This window comes from Microchirus variegatus (assembly GCF_963457635.1).
Source record: "Microchirus variegatus genome assembly, chromosome: 22".
Classification (NCBI taxonomy): Eukaryota; Metazoa; Chordata; class Actinopteri; order Pleuronectiformes; family Soleidae; genus Microchirus; species Microchirus variegatus.
The window spans coordinates 12,397,752-12,420,050 of record NC_139823.1 but is presented as its reverse complement, the minus strand read 5'-3'; the positions used below and the strand labels follow the sequence as shown (position 1 = coordinate 12,420,050).

The 22,299-nt window shown below is 38.9% G+C and overlaps 2 protein-coding genes across 2 annotated transcripts in view; both read right to left on the bottom strand.

Moving 5' to 3' along the window:
* Positions 1-415: 415 nt before the first annotated feature.
* On the bottom strand, positions 416-3,499 carry LOC310943146 (uncharacterized protein; the record flags this gene model as incomplete). Its single annotated transcript, XM_083908672.1, has 3 exons — positions 416-763; positions 2,086-2,246; positions 3,067-3,499. 3 exons carry the CDS (start codon positions 3,497-3,499, stop codon positions 416-418), a joined length of 942 nt encoding a protein of 313 aa, XP_083764798.1.
* A 17,439-nt stretch (positions 3,500-20,938) lies between these two features.
* The window catches only part of myo1b (myosin IB), a gene marked incomplete at its 3' end in the record, with an annotated part of 50,016 nt that continues 48,655 nt past the window's right edge, over positions 20,939-22,299 (bottom strand). The window contains exons 30-31 of the mRNA XM_083908569.1: positions 21,177-21,307; positions 20,939-21,071 (exon numbers count right to left, since the gene is read on the bottom strand). Coding sequence (XP_083764695.1) covers positions 20,939-21,071; positions 21,177-21,307 — 264 coding nt within the window. The remainder of the gene's footprint in view (positions 21,072-21,176; positions 21,308-22,299) is intronic.

Genomic DNA, 22,299 nt, shown 5'->3' with positions numbered 1-22,299 from the left:
ACTGAGTAAGTAAAATGCTCCATCTCCACTTCTTCTCATCAAAGTGCTATTTTCCCTTAAACTCCTACAGTTTTATTACATGTGCATTCACGTGTGTATACGTTTATTGCAGATTACAGCTTATAGTTTGGTTGCGCTGTTCTAAAACTAAAACAAATGAAACATGCACAAGAATACACATAAGAATAGAATTGTTTGCTGATTTTGGAGCCATACCTCTTATACGTGGTCATCAAACAATATAATCACCAGATATATAAGATGAAGATGGCATTATCCTGGTCAGTTTTCATATTCAGCACAATGGGATATTTATATCTGGGAAAATGATCCTTTTTCAATAGCGTTGTGTATTTTTTTTCTCAGGAGGAGTAAACACAAAAAAAAGACATACATTGAAGGCCTGCAGGATTTTTTATAACCCAGAGAAAACCCCACTTCTTGTTCTTGGGGTTCCTTCCTCCCGTTGCTCCTCTGAATAAGTGCTGTAGTTCCCTATTCCTCCTATGTCAAGCCTGGTGCAGCCTACGGAGCCTAAAGAACTGGCCCTCAGCACCTCTGTCTCCTCGATTTCATCCTCCACCTCCCCGTCAAGCTCCTCCTCATCTTCTAGGCTTGAGCTGTGTGAATCACCCTGAGACTTGGCACTATGCATATCCATTTCATCCGTATCTGCACCAGTCAGTGAAGTGAGGGCCGCTTGTTCCTTGACTTTGCGGCTCCTCTTCCATTTCATGCGCCTGTTCTGGAACCAGATCTTAACCTGGTGAAAGGAAGAGAAAAAAAGCAGAAAAAACAATGTTAGAAAACAAGGGCACCATATGACGGGGTAAGCAAGATTAAACTTGACCTTAGGTCACTTGTGTGCGATGGCTCAAATGAGATTCCCTTGGGTTCGTGCTAATTTACATATTTTAAAGTGTTGTTTCACAGGTTCAACGGATTGTGTTGAACCGTATATATAAAAAGTGGACATGATTCTGATTTGCTGACCGAGGACAACAAGAAAATGGCCTATAGAGGACGGCACACACCAGATCAGTGTGACTCATAGCTGGTATCCAATAGGAGTCTGGTTGCAGGTGATGTTTGTGATCTTTGCAAAACGTCAACATGGCGCCGGACAAATCGCAGAATTCTTGTGATGTCATTACCGGGTTGCCATATTTGTTGAGCAATTGTTCTGCATTAAGGCTAATCAGAGGAAATCAACCTCTTTCTGCAAACTTATGCCAACATCCACATTAAAAGCCTACTTTAAAAAATACTTTTGCACTGTTTGAGTATGTAGATGGTTTATCTCTAACCCAATTTTTTTAAACTGTTGTTTCACAAAAGATATACTCTTAAGGGAAATGAGAGTGGGGGGAATGATATATGTTGAAATAAAACTAACAATAAACGGATCTAAACTGCATGGAAAATAAAGGGTAGGAGGTGTTTTCATAAATACACTAGAAAAGCACTCGGAGAGCACAGACCTCCACCAAGGCAGCTCAGTGCCTACAAAATACAACCTGCCGGTGCGCATCGTCAACGGATCACGCCCCAAATTGAATTGCCTGTTCTAGGCCCCATTGCGGACATTTCCTGAAAATTTCTTCCAAATCCATCTGTGACTTTTCAAGTTATGTTGCTAACAGACAGAAAAACAAACAAGCTCCGGCGAAAACATACACTTCCTGGTGGAGGTCACTAAAACCAAAGAGTGTACCAGTAGTCCTCATGGAGACTAAAACTTGGTCCCAATGAAGCAGAGCCTAATCTCTGAGGAACTGGTTAAGTTTTCATTTTATCTTCTCCAATTGTTTTGTTTTATTTGATTATTATTTATTCATTCATTTATTTATTTATTTGTCTTATTATTTATACTACTTTACCTGTGGGAATAAGTTGTACTGTTTTAACATAATGGAAAACCTACATAAAAAAATATCAAATTAAAAAAAAGTTAGGGGTAAGGGTAGGCATTAAGTGGATAACGCTTTGTTTAGGCTGTCCAAATGCATGGATGTCAACGCCGCAGCGTCCTCAGAGGAATAGCTGCACGCAAAACTGTGTGTGTTTGTTTGTCTATGCACTCACTTGAGTCTCGGTGAGCATGAGTGAAGTGGCCACCTCGAAGCGTTTCGGTCTGGACAGATACTTGTTGAGCTTGAACTGGTTTTCTAACTGGAGGAGCTGCTGACTGGTGAACGCCGTCCTCGGCCTTCTGCACTTCCCCAGCAAACCTGCCTGGGCTGGAGCTGAGAGGGGGAGGAAAAGCAGGAGGGTTAGATGAGACATACATTTTTTTAATTATTATTATTTGATATTATTCAAATAAACCTTCAACTGTAACATCCCATAATACTCCAGTTTAATTTCCAGTTCATTGTTGGATGCCACCAGGCTTATACCTGCCTGTCTTTCCTGTCTGTCTGTCTGTTTGTTCACGTTTATTGCCCTGATGTGAGGTGAGAGGATATTGCTTCGGAGGAGTAATAAACCACCGCAGAGCTCCATTACCTTAATGAAAACACTATAAATGTTATCAATTGATTAAGTGGCAGGTCTGCTTCAAGTGTTACCTTTGTCGTAAAATGTTACACATTGTTTTTTTTTTTTATGAGATAAATTGTCCTTAAGTGACACAACATCTCAATGTTACATTACCTTCAAATATGAGATGGACATGAAGGTGTTGGGATGCCCTTAAATATGAATACAAATAGGTTGACGGCCTACAACTTACAAAAGTAGGGCATAAATAAACAAGAATAAAAAAAATTAAAAACTGCAATTAAAATTCCAACTCTAAAGAGAAACATGCATTGAATGCATGAGTAAAAGGTGTCAAAAACTTAAAAGTTGTACAGAATGTTATTTTTTTGTACTAAAATTGAGTTTCTAAATTAGGATGTATGATTTTAAATAAAACATTTATCTGACATTATGATAATGTAGTTTTACTATATTAATCTAATTTTAGTTAATATGTAACAAAATGTCTTGTAATAGTGTAGTTTTCATGTTAGTATGTTTAATTCATAAACAAAATAATAGTGTGCAGTTGAAAAAGCTCACCTCCATATTCTCCAAATCTCGGTATCATGAAGCCGGCTCTGATCCATGGCTCCAGGGGCAAACCTCCCGACACTACACTCGCCTTCAGTTGCTCCGGGTACGACTGGAACATCTGCGTAAAACCGGGATAGATGAAGGCGGGGTGCTGTCCTCCCAGGGCCGCCAGGGGGTACACGGAGCCCGGGTGCATCCCGATGAGACCCCCGTGGTGCAGCGCAGCGAATCCTGAGTTGTTGTTGTTGTAGAAGTGGGATTTGGGCAAAACTCCCAGAGGAGCCGGAGAGGAGTTTGGAGGGTTCGGGTGAGGGGAGGGCGTCTCAGAGCAGCGGTTCGACACCGGGCTGTCCCCGGGGCTCTCCGTCCTCTGGTCCGCGTCGTGCGCCAGCAGCGCGTCAATGCAAAAGTTTTTGGATTTCTCCAGAGTGGAAGTCATTCTTTCTGTCCAAAGTGATCTCAAAATGTAGGTTTGAAAAACAACAGGGCTTTGTCTGCTGCTCTCAGAAAGTCCAAATGTGTCTGTGATTGTCTTTAAAGTTTGGTGTAAACCTCTGTTTTCACTCGTCTCCCTTGCAGAAATGGCCCACTCTGTGTCTGACCCGCTCCACCTCTGCCATGCGAGAGAGAAAAAAACACTTGATTCACTCCGCCAAACACTCCAGAGCGCTATAAAGTCTGCTCCATCCTGATTGGCCAGTGTCCTGCAGCACAGGGGCAGGATATAATATAACCATAGACTATATTCCTATAAGGGCATACATGTTAGAATTTAGAATAAAATAAGCAAAGAAAGATTCTGCATTCACAATCTTAAAAGTATGATCTTTCATTCAGTTTTCCCCGTTATCTTTTATTTGACCTCTCTCAGGTGTGATTGTGTCTTGTAAGGTCTTCTTTGACACACCGTGACACACTTTTACCGCCACGTTAATTACTGTCATCTCACTTTAGAGAGATGATAAAAAAGTCGACGTTTAACAGGGACTTCATTGGGATTTATTGCCCGAGGTTGACAGAAAAGAAGCCCCGACAGTTCTTATCACGGGTGGTTGTCATAATTACAGGTCCTCACAGTATCTGTGCAGATAATGGTGCTGTAAAACTGAGAGAAAGCAAACTTATTGTGTGTCTTATTGTGCATATAAGAGCTCATGTGCATGGTGAAATAGTTTAATTTACACTATCTAACGAAATACATTTACTCAAGTTACTGTATTGAATACTTTTTTGTGTGTATTTTGTATTTTTTAAGTACAATTTAAAATCAGGATTGTGTATTTTACTTGAGTAAGTATTGACTCAAGTATTGTACTTAGTTACTTTATAAATCCTATCCGTTACTGAGTAAAAGAATTAAAATTCAGCACAATGAAGACCTAAAGGGGGAAAATATACACCAGAACCAGACGAATGATGATGTGATTATCACCAGCACTGGCGCGTGAACATAGAGGGCGCCAAAAGTGACGTAATATCCTGTGTCGCGCCGGGCGCGTGAGCTCCAAAATACTTTTGGATTTCTGACCCCTTGTCATATTTCTACTATTATTTATATTTACTTAAATTACATTTCAAATGAACTACTTTTACTTCTACTTGAGTAATATTTCATCAAAGTATTGGTACTTTTACTTGAGTACAATATTTTAGTACTTTTTCCACCTCTGCCAACAAGCCATGGACTTTGGTGTGGAGGAGTGTGAGGTCCAGAAAGCGACACGACCCTCTGATTCCGTTCAGAAAAGGCAAACATATTCATAAGATATCATAGGTATATATTTTCTGAGGTGAGCTTTTCTAACGTATAGAGGCTAAAATCAGTTTTTTTTCCATCCAGCATCCATGTCTCTCAGCGGGAAACACTTAAAGAGAAAATCGGCGCCGACAATGTCATCACCGGTACACCACGAACTATGGCTTTAAAGTGTCTGAAAACTGCACTTTGCTTCTGCGACAGTTTGGTGATTTCCTGCTGGTTCATACAGGACTGATAAGCGACAGTTATGGGCTTGGGAAAACAAACCGCTCTCACTTCAAAGACAAACACGGCAACACCTGCTCATCTACCCAGCATATAAACTAAATGACCAGTGAGTCTATATATGTACAGTACGTGTGTGTGCGTGTGTGTGTGTGTGTGTGTGTGTGTGTGTGTGTGTGTGTGTGTGTGTGCAGGCATGCGTGTGCTCGTCGAGGTAAATGATTATCGTGATATAAAGGTTTTCAGAGATTAATTTTGTCTGCATCTCATATAAGATGAGATGAGTTTGTCCTCACAGCATAGGCATACAAGGCAATCTAATGAACTAATGAATGAAATCGACAAGACATAGGTTACTCATTTACAACATGCATCATCTTCCATTACTATCAATCACTATGAATTATTACTTTAAATCCCATGTTCATCCTTTTGTCTTTATGCCTGTAATAGAAATAATTATACATTTTACTGATAGGGGCTCAAGTTCATCTTATAGACGCCACAATAGACCTTTTCCATGGCAGAAAATCTCTCTGTCTTTAGACACGAAGAAGTGATTAAATTACAGGCCACATGGCTCGTCCACGCTCTAAATGTAAACGCCACAGTTGTTGGCGATCGGGTTATTCTTTCCCATTGCCCCTCACCACATAGGCCCATAAAAGGAGGCCGTAAAAAGCCTGCTGTAAAATAATTAGTGCTCTGTGATCTGTTCTCCATTAGATAAGGAGGGGGAGGAAATATATATATATATATATATCACACCATTTAATAAAGTTTGTTGTGACAATGACGTCTCTCTATCTGAGCACAAATATCACATCGTCGGAGATAAGGGCTCGTAGATAAAGACAACAAAGCCAGCGACATTTGAAATTTCACACCACCGAGGCGATATTGGGTTTGGTGGTAAGTATAATGTAATTTGGATTTATGATCAGATTATACAGCCCGGGACTATAACAACACTTCTTTGTGTTCATATAATTCACGCACATAACGTTTATCTATTTGCAAAGCGATAAAACGGCGATATAACGTGATACTTTGCACGGTGCGGAGGTTGACCCATCGATGTCCCGTCTGATTAAAACATCGAATATCTGTTTACCAATGCCATTTAATCCTCAGAGTCAAAGTGTGTGTGTGTCTATGTTTAATAAAAACTCACAAAGGACAAGGTTTCAAAGTAGGCTAAACACACTCAGCAGCCCTTGACCCCCAAACTCTGACCCTAAACCTAATTTGATAAGTTATCTCAGGTTTAGGTCTATTATTCACAGATTAGGGAACACATATTCACCATTAACTAGGTGCTTACTAACATAGCATACTAGCCCTTTATTAGTGAATATTATATATTTAACATTATAAGCAAGTAGTAACACCTTATATAGGAAAAATCTTAACTCATGCCACAATAGAGGTAGAAAGGTTATGTAGAATAATGTGTTAACACATGCTTAATGATAATAAAGGGCTAGTATGCGACTTATATATGCTAGTAAGCACCTAGTTAATGGTGAATGTGTGTTCCTTAATTTAAAGTGTGTTGAGTTGATTAGCTGATTGACACGTGAACTCTTTCCACCATATTCTAATTTTTTCAGATGCTGAATTTTGTGTTCTTGTTAAATGTGAGTCAAAATCATCACAATTAAAAGAACCAAAGACTTCAGTCCGAGTGTATTGAACGTATACAAAGCACAAGTTTCACTATTTGAAAGTTGAATTACTGAAATAAATACAACTTTTCCACGATATTCTAATTTATTGACGTGCACCTGCGTATGTTCGTTAAGCATCAGTGTTACCGTCATTGTACGTCAAATACAGAGCTGCAGCTTTTTTTAAGCAGAAGAACCTTATATGGTTCTACTTAGCACTTTTATTTCTAAGAGTGTACACTACTGTTCAAAAGGTTGGGGTCACCAATACAATTTGTAATGTTTTTACATTAATATTCACACTTTTATTCATCAAAAGAGTTGCAAAATTAATAGAAAATATTAGAAATAATGCGTTTTTTTTAAATTCAAAATGATAATGTTGCTATTTCGTCAAAGAACCAGCAAAACTGTTTTCAGCTGTGCTAACATCATTGTACGAGGGTTTTCTAATCATCCAATAGCCTCCTTACGCTTATTAGGAAACACAATGTACCATTAGAACACTGGAAATGGGCCTCTATACACCTATGTACATATTCTGTTAAAAACCAGACAACCAGACCAGTTTGCAGCTATAGTAGTCGTTTACCACATTAACAATGTATAGATTGTGTTTCTGATTCATTTAATGTTATATTCATTGGGGAAAAAAGTTTTTGAATGGTATTGTACATACAGAGCAACATTGAAGTCTGGCAGACACAGAAGAAACCACACAGTCTGGAGCTTCTTCTCCAGCCGTCGCTGTAAAAAGGACCATTCATGTTGCTTCTATTCATACACAAATGTAAAGAGGCTGAGCTGCGAGGATGTGCCCCATAGTTATCCCACCGTAGGGTTGTTTTTAAGATTACATTTTACTTTTGTTGCAAAAATGTGCGTCCGTAACATGGCCGCAGAGTTTAAATTAACACGCATTTAACGCTAATTATAAGGTCCAGTGTGTTTGTTAAAGGGAAACAATGTTTCCCAGGAGACATTATAGGGCAAAAAGGAAACTCCCCAACAGATATATTATAGCGTATAATGAGACCAGTTGTTGTCCCCTCTACATCCCATTGTGTCGCGTCATCTAATGTCTGCTATTGTTGTTATCTATTGTCGCGATTCGTGTTTTTGCTCCGCTTGGCCCTAATGGAGCGCGGGGGGGAAAGAACACTTCCTGGTCGAGCCTGGTGTGGGGTGTGGGTGGATGTCGAGGAGGTTGCGAGGGTTCAACGTCATTCAAAAACCACTTGATTAATGGACGCTGTCACGACGGAGAGCGGGGACATAATGAGGAGGACAAGGGGGAGGAGTCGAGGAGGCGGGGAGGAGGAGGAGCGCGGAGATTGGATGATTATTACCGACGGCAGTTAACAGAGAGATGACAGTCGAATGTGATGAGGTCTCAGCGAAGGGAGAGAGAAGAAGAAGAAGGGAGGTGGTGGGGGGGGGGGAGATAGCTAATTAGTGGTGAACAGAAGTCGGAGGAGACAGACACACGTAGAGCTGGTTAATGGACAATGAGGGGGCAGTGACGGCAGAGCAGAGGCTACACGGAGCAGTTAAACATCTGTTGCTCTGTGGGATTCTCAGACCGTTCTGGAGGGTCCATGATCCCAAAATAGTCGTCGTGAGTGACGAGTATTTTTGGGAACCTGAAGCTGTACGGAACATTTTCTAACAGAGAGCTGAAATAAAACATTCTTGTATGAAACTTTGTAGAGGATTTGCGGTGGGCAATTAATCATTAAAGGCGCCATATGCAAGAATGTGGCCAAAAACGGTTACTACACTCATATTCAAAATACCGAGGTCTTTTAGGTTTCGTTTTTCTGACCTAACTGGCAACCCGTGGTTGCTCGGCAGCTGAGACTCTACTGACTGCAATGATTGGTTTTAATGCGAATATTTTGGCCATACTGTTGTTGTTGTTGGTGAGTTCAGTTTGTTATATGAACATTATTCCTGAGTCTCTGTGACATATTAGGAGGATTTTACGGCCAGTTGATTTATATTTATTACATAATGCACATTTAAAGCTGTGTATACGTAAAAAGCATGAATTAACCATCTCACTGCTGTGAAACTCTCAGGAAATGACTGATTATTGCGATTATTCCATGATTTTGAAATGAAATCAGCCTCATAAAGAAAGCACGTGGTAGATAAAAAAATGGAACGGAGTTTTTTGTTGTTGTTGTTGTTTTTGTTGTTGTCTCAGAGTAGTTATTTAAATGTTTGGTAACACTTTAGATTAGAGAACACATACTCACCATTAACTAGGTGCTTACTAACACGCATATAAGTCGCATACTAGCCCTTTATTAGTAAATATTAAGCACATATTAACACCTTATGTAGAAAAAAATCTTAATTCCTGTCATAATAGAGGTAGAATACGGTGTTAATACATGCTTAATGATGCTAATAAAGGGCTAGTATATGTTAGTAAGCACCTAGTTAATGGTGAGTATGTGTTCCCAAATCTAAAGTGTTACCAAATTTTTAAATAATAGATTTCAGATTATACCCATACATTTTTCTCAATGGAAATAGAAATGTGTGGAAATAAATCACCTGCTCATGATGGGTCAGGACTAAGGCTTCATCTTTCGAGCTTGACTTGAATATCCGATAATAACTGAGATATGTCAGCCTTGAAATAGTGAAAAGTACCAGTCCAGTTTATTGTTGCGACCTGGAAGAAAATACAAAAAGTAGGGTGTTAGAATGGAAAGAATATTATGAACACAAACGTGCACACAGCTCCACATTTGACCTTTTTTCCTGTCTTCTTAAACTTAAACGATTGTGACTGAACTTCTTACCTCCACCTCTCTTTGTGTGCATCTTTATGTAACCATCACCTCATGCTTGTTTACTCTTGTCCTCATCATTCTCTCTCTCCGTGCCCATCCTTTCCGTATGAAGACAGTTCAATTAGCCTTGTGGTCCATGGACACGCCCACCAATCCATGTTTGCGGTGGTTTAATCAGAACACTTGCATGTGTGTGACAGACATATAATTCTTTATTAGCACCACTGACACCGTGCCATATCATCTCTCCCCTCTCCTGTCTTTTATTTCTGCTTTGCTCTCTCTTTCATCTCCTCCTTCGAGATGAAACACGCCTTGATTGGACGAGAGAGGGAGATTCAATATAAAGGCGAATAAATGCTGGTGGGTCAATGATTTTATCAAGGTTTATTAGCTGAATTTGAACACACTAAGCCCTAAGTATGTTTGTGAATCTGTGTATGGTTCGCTCTTTGGTTATGAGGGACCTCGTGAGCAAGTGTGCGAGGACCCTATTGTAATCAAGGAATACCTATTGGATTCCTATGTAACTAAATGTAACCAAATATAATGTAAAATAAAGGTAACTACTCTGATATTGCTAAAAACTTTCTGTATTTATTACTTATTCAATTTCACTCGTCGCATGATGCATATACACTGAGACACTGCGATCTAGTGGTGCCGTCACTCTGCGGGTAACACAATCGCCATGCATTGTGGGAAATGTAGTTTAGTTTCAATTTTAACACAGATTTTTGAGACCAATTAATCCCTCACGGGCCACATAAGATGACGTGGACTGGCCACATCTGACCCCCTGGCCTTGAGTTTGACACATGTGCCCTAGGGAATCTCGAATTTGACCCGCTAAACTTCACGAAAATTGCCACGCTAACCAGAACTGCCGAAAAATCCGATAAAATAATGAACTTGCGAAAAACCAATGCAAAATGGCTCAGTAGCGCCCCCTCAACAGGTCAGGCTCCTATGCAGCGGGCCGAAATTTAGTTGCGGAATATCGTCCAGCCCAAGACGAGCAAAAAAATCCTCTTGAAACCATGACCTCCACTCAACAGGAAGTTGGCCATCTTGGATTTAGCGTGTATATCTTGGCTTTTCACAAGTTTTGTAACTGAACTTGCTAGTTACGTTTGTTTTTCCAATTTGGGTTTTGAGACGGAATAACCAAAGAGCGAACCATACGCGGATTTTTGTGGGGGGGGGGTTGTGTCGGGAATTGATTTCAGATGTATATAGTTTGGTTTTTGTAGTGGGAGAATAAGCAGGAGAATAAATAACCATGTTTCCACAGCAGCTCAAAAACAAACAAATCAGCTTGTACAACAGTTGAATAGTTTCCAGACGCAATATTCCAAAGCAACCAGCTAAAAACGGCCAAAATTACGTATCCTCCTTCAAAATAAGATGCCTTTCTTAAATGTACACAGACTGTATGGATGGGTTTCAAAAATAGTCGCACCAGGAAAGCTTTTGTGCCGTGACAATTGCACGCGAGCCAACGCAGTTGGGACTCTTGTTTACAGGAGAAGAATGTGTTGAGACAGAGGCTATCTGGAGGTTAACAGGGGGAATTAGCTTTGCTCTAAATTGTTGTTTTGACAGAGGCGGGACTGACAGGCTTAGAGGAGGGGCTGTCACGTCTTGATGTATGTCGTTCCACACTGAAGAGGAGATTTCATTTCCCTAATAGATCACTCCTTGCCCTTACTTTACACCTTCTCTTGTTATTGCCTCGGTCCGTACCTTCTGCCATGTTCCTCTAGCCCTGCTGTCGTCTCTTTCTTTAGCGCTCGGCCGACACGGGGAACTGTTTAATTAGAGTCCAGTGCAATGAAAAGCATCATTATCCTCATTGTTTTTGACTCTGAGGAGCCTCTGTAAATGTTTGGCAAACTATTCCCCCTCTGCGGTACCAACGTCTTATCTTGTTTCCGTGAATCGACAATGTCATTTTCTCAAGGACATTTTATCTGTCCAACGCCCTCATAAATACTTCTCTGTGTCAAATTTCGCAGCTGTTTCCATTACATCAAAGTCCTGTGCAGTTTTCCCCTTCATCACTCTGCGCGCCCAAGGTCGAAGCAGAATTATTCAGATCCTTAGACGTTAAAGCAAATTTTGGTGGCGATCATCTTGGTATGTGTATATGAACTGACAAAACTCAAATTCTCTCAAGCTTTTTAAGGTATTTGAGGTAAATATTGAAAGACACGTCACAAAATCTCATGTGACACTCATGAAATAGAAAGGCCATCACTTTATATATTGCAGTGGCATTATCTGTATTGCTTTTGTAAAGGATGCAGTGTGTGTATATCCTAATGCTAATGAATATACAAAAAGGATGGAGGTCATTTTTTTAGCGTTTTCGAGAATTTCAAACAGCTTTTTAAAGGCACCATATGTAAGAATGTGGCCAAAAACGGTTACTACGCTCAAATTCAAAATACCGAGGTCTTCTAGGTTTCGTTTTCAGACGTAACTGGCAACCCGTGGTTGCTCGGCAGCTGTGACTCTACTGACTGCAATGATTGGTAGACGGCGGTAGGTGGCGCCACATGCCAAAACATGATTTCATTTCATTTTCATCATATTTTTTTAACGCGAATATTTTGTCTGTACTGTTGTTGTTGGTGAGTTCAGTTTGTTATATGAACATTATTCCTGAGTCTCTGTGACATATTAGGAGGATTTTATGGCCAGTTGCTTTAGATTTATTACATAATGCACCTTTAATATTACAGCTGCCGCTGAGAGACTAAAATCGAACTATTCGGATACAGCTTTCCTTTAATCTGCAGTGTCCTGCCTCTGTTTCACTCAGGCTCTTGCTCAGGGACATCTTTAACAGACTGGTATCTCTTCATATACCCACAAGAAGGTTCCTTTATTATTGGTCAAATGGAGGGCAGCTTGCAACTTTAAAGACAGCAGACTTTATCCAGCTTTTCCCCCAGATCTACTTCCATATCACAACCCTGTTTCTTTGAGTTCTGCAGGCTGTCACCTCACACCTCACTCACGACTTCCCTTTTGTGCGCTCTGATGCGTTACCGCCTGTCTCGTCCGTGTCAATCACGTCCAACTAAGGTGAACAGGTGAACTCCAAAAAAATGGATCAGGAGGAAACAGGAGCCACCTGAGTTTAAGGCTTCACACGCTCTAAACGTCTCTGTTTTTGTATTTGAAAAAGGTGATGTGAGTTCTTCTCTGAATGCACTGCCACTCCTCGTGCACACACACACACACACAGTCCTGTTCGCCGCTGCCTAAATGTCTGTAAATGAGCACCTAACGATGTGTGTGCAGCTATTTGCTTATCCGTATCAGGTGCACAGCTGCGCGTCTTCACACGCGGACAAACAGAAAGACATGGTGACGTTCACAGGAACAGATAGATTGGGATGATTTTAGATACTCAAAGGCAGAGGACAGCAATATGAGCTGGGTCCATACACACACACACACACAACAACACATAACACACAACGTGACTGTTGTTGTTATGTGTTGCTCATTGATGTTTTCTTATCCCTCGTCCGTTCACACAGAGCCACCACCAGCAGCAGCAGGGTGTTTTCTTTCTTCCTCTATCTGCAAGATGGAGCAGCAGCACAACAGTTTTGTATGAGCATCATGTTCCTCAGACTCCCCGCTGACTCTGGCACTCACTGTGACTTATCCATTAGGTTTTCCATGAAGTAGAAACATTTGAGATTTATTTTTTTTGCAGTGGAGACTCCTGAAATATTCAATGGTGTCAGATTAAATGTGTGTATATATATATATATATATATATATATATATTGTGTATATACTGCGCAGTCACGTTCCCATCAGGATGAATTGTAATGCCTATACATGTCTCCTGTCTATGAAAGCGGAATTGTGTATTTTTCATTCATTCATTCATTCATTCATCTTACACCACTTAATCCTCCAAATGAGGGTTGTGAGGATTGTATATATAATTGTATAATATATATATATTACAAAAAAATATATATATAAAAGCAGCAGCAAAAATTTGCATTCTGAGTTTAAATTCAGAATTCTGAGTTTTAAAGTCAGAATTCTACTTTGAACTCAGAATAGTCTTACTCGAATAGAGTCAGAATTCTGAGATTAAATTCAGAATTCTGACTCTATTCGAAGAATACAGACTTTTAACTCAAAATTTGACTTTAAACTCAGAATTTTGACTTTAAACTCAGAATTTTTACTTTAGACTCAGATTTTCTAACTTTGAACACATAATTCTGATTTTAACTCTGAATTTCTGACTTTATTCTCAAAATTCTGACTTTAAATCTCAGAACTCTGACTTTATTGAAAGAGGAATTCTGAGTTTTAAAGTCAGAACTTAAATATTTTGTCCAAAAAATAGAAATTTCAATAACTTTGTGGATTTCCTTTACTAAAGTCTAAATATGAGGACCAAACAAAGCTTCTCACATCCCCATCAACCTCACAAAGCAAAAAAAAAGGATCTAAAATTAGATTAACTACTCAACACCAAAGAGAAAATCTGAATATGATCGAAAATGAACTACGTATAATTGTTATTAGTTTACAGTGCCATTAATTTAGTTATAATGACTTTTTTTTATTCAATTTTGCAGACTTAGCAGATTAATTTAATGATTACCTCTCTCTTCTATAACCCGTGTACAGCTATTTCACAGATGGTGCAGCAGAAGCCCATTTCACCCTCAATACTTTACTCCCCCTCCCTCCTCCTCCTCCCTCCTCCCTCCTCCCTCCTCCCTCCTCCTCCCCTCCGTTCTCGCCTATTGATGTGATAATGGCTACAAGCTGATGAAGCCATGAAGAGTGCACTGGTGACACCAGAGGGTGAATGGGGACACAGACTCTCCACCACCCAGTAACACTCATTAATCAGATCTCCTCCAGACTGCCCGACACATGGGCTCATGTAAAACTCTATAATATGTGTCTGTCTTTACTGCAGCGAATACACGGCACAACATAAGGAGATGCCAAACATTCTATTTTATATACATACAAAACTAGAAATTAACTTTTAATTTAGTTTATATAGTGTATAATTTTTTTTATATTGTATTTTTGGCACCAATTTCAGCACCAGCAAATTCCCTGTATGGATTCAAGCATACAAAAGTTTGGGGTCACTTAGAAATGTCCTTATTTTTTAAGGAAAATCACTTCTTTTTTTTTTTTTTCAATGAATATCACATGAATCAGTATAATGTAACGACTATTCTAGCTACAAATGTCTGTTTTTTAAAGGAATAGAGGCCCATTTCCAGTGTTCTAATGGTACATTGTGTTTGCTAATGGCGTTAGAAGGCTATTGGATGATTAGAAAACCCTTGAAAACCCTTGTGCAATTATGTTAGCACAGCTGGAAACATTAATATTTTGAGTAAAAATCATTATTTCTAATCTTGTCAATGTCTTGACTATAATTTTCTATTAATTTTGCAACTATTTTGGTGAATAAAAGTGTGATTTTTAATGGAAAACAAACAAATTGTATAGGTGACCCCAAACAATAATTATACAAAACTAGAAATGAACGTTTAATTTAGTTTAATATAGTGTGTCATTTTTAAATGTGAATTCCCTGTATGGATTCAAGCATACATGGCAATAAACCTGTTTCTGATTCTGATAAAAATGGAGAATAATATTCTCTGTCTTGTCTCAGATGTCTCAAATCCCAGCATAGATTTACACCAGAGTAAATCAGCGGCCGGGGGACCATGGCGTCCAACGTGTTGACGTCCACACTTTAAACTCCCCTCACTCGATAATGAAATCAGCCTCTTCACTGTGACAATTCAATACAGTCAATACTGTTAAGTAACTTCCATCACACACACACACACACACACACACACACACAAACACCGAATGTGTGAACAAACACATCTGAAAAGACATTTTTTATTCCATGAGGTGACGTGCTAATGAATTCACAACATCATGGTCCAATATTTTAAAAAGGGAGGTTATGCAAAGATTCCACCTCTAATAATATGCAGCATTAACGTAATGGTAGGAACAAAAAAAAAAAAAGACAGGTTGAGAGGAGGAGAACGGAGTAGACGTGGATGGGGGGGGGTTGCATATTGAATTTAGAGATTCATTAGTTCACACTGAACTTTGATCCTATTGACTATAGATGGTAGTAAATCCAGAACACTGGGAAAAAAAAGCCCAATGTTTATCTTAATTGAGTGGGAGTGTGAATGTGGTGACTTCAAGTTTAATGTGATTGGTCTGTGTTTTTTTAGGGGAAATTGAATGAAAATGTTGTAAAAAAATCACTATAGTAATGAAGTTATGATGTTTCTGCACCTGATGATGATGAGAAGTCTGGAGTTTGAGACTGAGAATTTCATTCATTCACAAAACAAATACCATGGGATGGTGTTTGATAATGAGATCTGCCAAATCTGCTGTCATACAATTTTAGCCTGAAGATATAGGAGGAAATATTTAAAGATATCAGAGACTAATCTAAATCCCTAATCCTAACCATTATCCTGACCCTATAAGCCATTTTAAGTGGTGACAGAACTCGAGCTGAGACAATAACTCGATTATTAATCGATTACTTAAGTTAATCGTCAACTATTTTGATAATCAATAATCGGTTAGAAGCTTTTTTCATGATTAAAACAGGATTTCTGATCGTTTCAGCTTCTTAAATGTGAATATTGTCTTTGTTTCTTTGCTCCACACAACTAAGAAATCAGTAAAACTGAATCATTTTGGTTTGTGGACAAAACGAGACATTGGAGAACATCGTCATTTCCAGCACTGATCAACACTGATCAACGTTTTTTTTTAAAAATTACGATTCATCAATTAATCGAGAAAAATAATTGACAGATTAAACGATTTCAAAATAATCATTAGTTCCAGCTCTAAATGAGTTATTTCTGTATGTTTTTATTACTATATTAAATCATCCCTGTTCATCATAAATGTGTATATGGTCATCTTTTTTTCGTTCCATATAAAAAAATAATAACTTTAATGTGAAATTACGTGAAATATCATCATAAATATTATTATTTCGATGTCTTTTTTTTTACTTCACCAGCCCCTTACTGACCAAACTATAGACACTCAGTGGCCCCCAGGTCATTCTAGTTTGAGACCCCTGACATGATGCATTCCCTTGCTCCTTACGCTAACCTTAACCAAGTCCCTTAACCTTAACATTACCCTAAAACCAGGTCTTAACCATGAAAAGCCTCATAAAGATAGATTTTGGACCTCACAGAGATTTAAAAAAAAAAAAAAAAAAAAAATACTAGGACACACACACGTGCAGAACACCATACAATGGCTCACAGTAAAGCAGCTATTCAATTCTTTTTTTTACACCCTTTTTTGTTGACTGCTACCACTCCTTTTACTCCTGCTTTTATTCCTGTCTTTGTGGTTTATTTTCATGCCACGCCGAGTCTATATTTATCTTATTAGAGAAAGCGGAGGTGTGAGAAAGACAGAGAGGTCGTGAGAGTGAGACACTTCTGCAAACATTAGCTAATGCTTTACCTTTTCTCTTTTCTTCTTTTTGCTGCTGCTGCTGCTGCTGCTGCCTTTTCATCTCAGAACAGAGGAGGAGGGCACGGGGGACCGAGGGTGAGATGGAGGCAAACCATCCTCTCTGGTGACCTCTGAAGAGAGAAGCTGGAAGAAAAAGAAGAAGATTTTCATCTCAGAAGAACACATCGTACAGTGTTGAAGACAGAATGTTAATTTGGCTGCAGGCAGTTTCTGCTATTGCAACTGTAACCGACGTGGAGCAAACTCAGTTTAGCACCAAATGTAAACTTCCAATCCAACTTTATTTATAAAGCACTACTGAAACAAAGCGCTGTAGATCAGAGATAAATAAATAAAACACACGTGTGACCTAATAGACCTAAGAACAAACAATAAAACAATAAAAAATTCTGTAGAAAATATAAAAACAACACAAATAAACAGGTCATACAATAAAACTATTTAAAAAAAGTTAATAATAAAAGTTTATAAAAAAAAATGTTGTGGATTAACATCAAAATATCTGTTTGGCATCGTCCTCCATCATTTTCTGCTCAATTGTAATGTCAGCTGCAATCCACAAGATGTCACCAAAGACTACTATTAGAGGTAGCTGTGACCTCCTCTATAATGTAATAATACTTTTCAAGGCTCAGTTTCCATTAAGTCAGACAACCAGGTTACATTTAAAAGGTTGTTGGGAGTTAGATGTTTAAATTAACACTTCCTTGTTTTTGATTTGTGTAAAACTACTGCACTGTGGTTTTTCCTGAAGTGCTGGATTTGTGCAGATGCCCTTCACTGAATGCACACTCCAGAACTTACAGAATGCACAATGTACAGTTCCCTTTTTGCTCTCCCACTGTGGGCTGAATATCCACAGGGAGCCTTTGACTCCTCCTCCCTTTCCCAGCCTGCCGATCGGTGGGAACTGGGTACTGGGTAGCCCAAAATGGTATGCTATTTTTACCACTCAGTACTCAATCTGAGGGCTGCTCCCTGGAGACCTGTTGCCGGCAGCTTTCCCCAAGCCGCGGAATTTAACCCCAGGACAGCTCTCCCCAGATGTGATGGAAAACATCTGGCCGAGTGCTCCGACTACAAGGCTTCATGTGATGTCCAGCCCCAAAAAGAACCGGCCAACACCCTGTTGATAATGCAGATAAATGACCCTTTAAATGAATGTCAGACTTAATAATCTGATGAAGTCACGTCTGTCTTCACGCTGGATTACAAACTGCACCGTGTCATTATGCTACTTTGAAAGTCCAGTGCGTAAAACCCAAGGTGAAATGACTCATAAAAATTATTATACTTACAAGTGTAGCCTTCGTGTGATTGCGTGAATTGTTGGTTTTCCACTGCCGGAGAATCAGTCTTTTATATTTAGACTCAGGAGCTATGGGTCAGCCATTTTGGACCAACATGTTATAAAGATAGCGGGATAAAGAGCGGGAAAACAGTTAGCCATGAAGGCTACGTAAACGACTGTTTTTTTTAGTATTTTTCATTAAAAGTCACACGTTTATTTATCAAGAGTTGCAAAATGAATAGAAAATATAGATTAGAAATAATGACATTTAGTCAAAATAATAATTTTGCCCTTTCGTCAAAGAACCAGCAAAACTGTTTTCAGATGTGCTAACATGATTGCACAAGGGTTTTCAAATCATCCAATAGCCTTCTAACGCAATTAGCATTAGCATATTCCATTAAAAAACAGACGTTTGCAGCTAGAATAGTCGTTTACCACATTAACAATGTATAGAGCGTATACGTGATGTTACTTACAAAAATAAAATAAAATACAGACATTTCTAAGTGACCCCAAATTTTTGAAAGGTAGCGTACACTTCAACAATACTTTTTTATTGTTTTTTTTAAACTTACATACTGTACCTTTAAGTGCCATCAGTCACAGGCCAATGTGGAGGACAACGTACAGACACACAGCCAAAAGAACGTCGCGGATTCCCAGGATAACATTTATTTATTTATTTTATTTATTTATCACCTGTATTTTTATTTAATTTAAAAAAAGAAAAAAAAGAAGAGATTACTTGCAAACGTTACATCGAGTTCTAGCGGAAACCTTTTCCCATGTTGCGTCTTGCAGTGCTAACGCTAACATTATAGGCACACGAGAATGCAGACACCGTTTTACAGTTGCAGCCATTGTACGAAAAAAAAAAAACAAAGAGTGAGAGAGAGGGAAGGGAAACCGTCACCTTAGCAAAACTGTGTCGAACTTTTCCCACGTGTCGGACATCAACGACTGATTCCTCAATTCCCTGTGTTGTGTGTGGCGTTAAATACAAACAAACAAACCAAGATAGTTTGGATTTAAAAAATACCCTAACATCATCGTTGCCAGAAAGAAGAGAGAAAAAAAACACACACAACTGGTTGACTTGGATACCAAACAGTACAATGCCCAATTACCAGTACACCAAAAATACACATTATATTATAGTCAACATACCTGAAAATATAGAGCACTCATGTTCCTTTTATAATCAAAATTTGGCTTGTGTGTAAATATATGCGTACCAATTTTTTCTTTCAATATACGAGCGTACGAGACAGTTGCAAAAGTGGACATAGATCAATGTCTTTAAGATACATCAAGAATCCATGGTCGTGTGATATTTGGTCTTTCACCTTGAAAAATACATTAGAGTAGAGAGAGAGAGAGGCTAAAGCACGACAATAACTCAAGAAAAAAAACCCAGCCATTTCACTAACACAGCAATAAAAATAAGGATACTAAAGAAAAAGCCCTTTGTTCATGCCAGAGCCACAACCTAAAGAAACTATATGTACAGCGTATAGTACAGTGAGGGCGACTGCTTTGGGTTCTTACGGTCTGAAAGAGAATAACTGAGGAAAAAAAAATGTTATTTATTGCACACAAATATAATATCTGCATCAAGGGTTTCACTCTCCACTGGAATGTACTTATACTGCCACTGTCGGCGCGTTGTTACCGTTACTGGGAACTGAAATTCATCACATGTGCAGCGCTATCAAATGCCCTAATAGGTCGCTATATGGCCACATATTCAATAGTTTGTTTTTTGGCTGCAATTAAGTGTGCTCAATCACCTATAGGATTTGTATTAGCACACTGACATATGACAAGTCATGTGACCTGTCCAATGGCACATCGGAAATGACAGATAGAAAAAGTGGTTTCACAATAATCTGGCAAAAATGACATTTGAATTCTCAACTATAGCCACTGTGCTTTTTCTTCTTTTTTTTTTTATGTCATCGTCAGAGAAAAATACATAAAAAATAGTACATCATACAATCAAATTCACTTTCAGCTCCTCTTAGGTGAAAACAAGTGCAGTTTTTTTTTTCTGTTACTTAACTCAAGAGAAATTAAACTCTAAAAACAGGCCAGGCCCAAAAGTTCCTAGTTTGTCGCAAAAAAATGTTAAAGCCTTAAGGCCAGTTGGGGCTGGTGCTTGTCTTGTCACACAAGTTTCTCTATATATATATATAAAAAAAAACATTTTATCATCTGAAGACTGAATAACCAAGAAGGCGGAACAATCACCATCAACATCACCACTGGTCTCTGTCGTCGTGCTCCACCCCCGTCTTCAATCGTCTTGACCCCCAGTTTCACAAATTTGACCGATTATCTGTAGCATTCAACCTGCATCTTGGCTTTTTTTGCCAAATGAGAGGCACATGATTACAGCTATAGTGGTGCCATAGGAAATCTGAATAAAGAAGAGACTGAAGGAAAACTGGGGGTGGTGAAAAAAAAGACCAGACATTCCGGAGTGGACTTGGTGGTGTTTCTATGTATAATTGCTCCCAAGCTGTTAAAGTGTGGTGGGGGGGGGTCTCCACTATGCCATCAAGGGCACCGACACCTCCAGCAGGCGGTTATTCTTGCGCTTGCAGGACACACCGTTGCCGTTCTTGGGGGAGCCAGGGATGAACTTCACGCACACTTTGTCCTGCTTGAACTGCACCACGAACCTGTCGCACAGAGACAGTAAAACCACACGGTTAAAACGGCGACACGCGTGATGTGACGTATCATTCGTCCCGTAATGACAGGATTCGACCGGTGTTCTCTCTTACTCGTCCGAGATGTCGACTACGAGCTGCTCTTTGTCTCCGGCCGTGGCCCCGATGCGGTGGAGTTGGGTGATGGTCTCGATCAAGTGCTCGCTGCTGAGTAAGAAATCTCCCTTGATGGCTGACACTGAGCCCTAATGGGAAAAAAAAACACACAAAACATAGGCATCAAAGTGGTCCATGGCACATCATGTACTATGTATCTACAGCATATAGATAGAAAAACTGAAGAAACAGAGTACAACTAAATAGATTGTGACCCTTTTACCATTGTCATTATGCCCATGAAATGATTCTAAATAGTACTATTACCTTTATTTGACCTAATAGGAAGTCATTTAAACCTCATTCCTTTCTCAATATACAGTATCATTGTCGTGTGTCCTTATTTGCATGTGTATTTGCTTTTTCTTTTTATACATCTTTGGTGGAATGTCAGGAAAATGTCCTGTGACTAAGTGCTTTTGCCCATTTTTCCAGAATAACCTTCGATATAGTAATAATAATAAAAGTAATAGTAATTATATATCAGCTACTTACAATTTACTGCATGTTAAAATAGTGTATTAACCAGTTAAATAAGGTTATATTTAAAAAACAAAGACCGCAGTTGTACATGAACACCAGATTTTGCATAAATTTGACATTTGAGCAGTATAACACATTATTCAAAACAACTTCTCTTCTTTCAGAAACCGTTAGCATTTTTCCGATAGCACAAACTGTCGCGTAATTACAGTAAAGCAAAGTGTGCTTGGTGTTAAAGGGTTAATAAATAAATAAAATACATGTGTATCATATCCTCTCGGTCTCAACTCAATAAAAACATCAATATAATTGATATATATATATATATATATATATATATATATATATGTATACATTTTTGTATGTGTGGTCTGTGTCAGCCAGACGCCAGCAGGAAAAACTTAACCCTTGTAAAATGTTTACTAAAAAAACAACTTAAAACTACTGAAAAAAAAAAAAGGTTTGAATCAGCACTTCCTGAAGCTAGAGATTTCCCATGAGCACTTAAAGCAACAGCACAATTTCACTCAGGCAAAGAGAGTAAATCTATTTCATTTAGAGGGAAATGCATTACTGCAGGCTCACAACCACTGTGTGT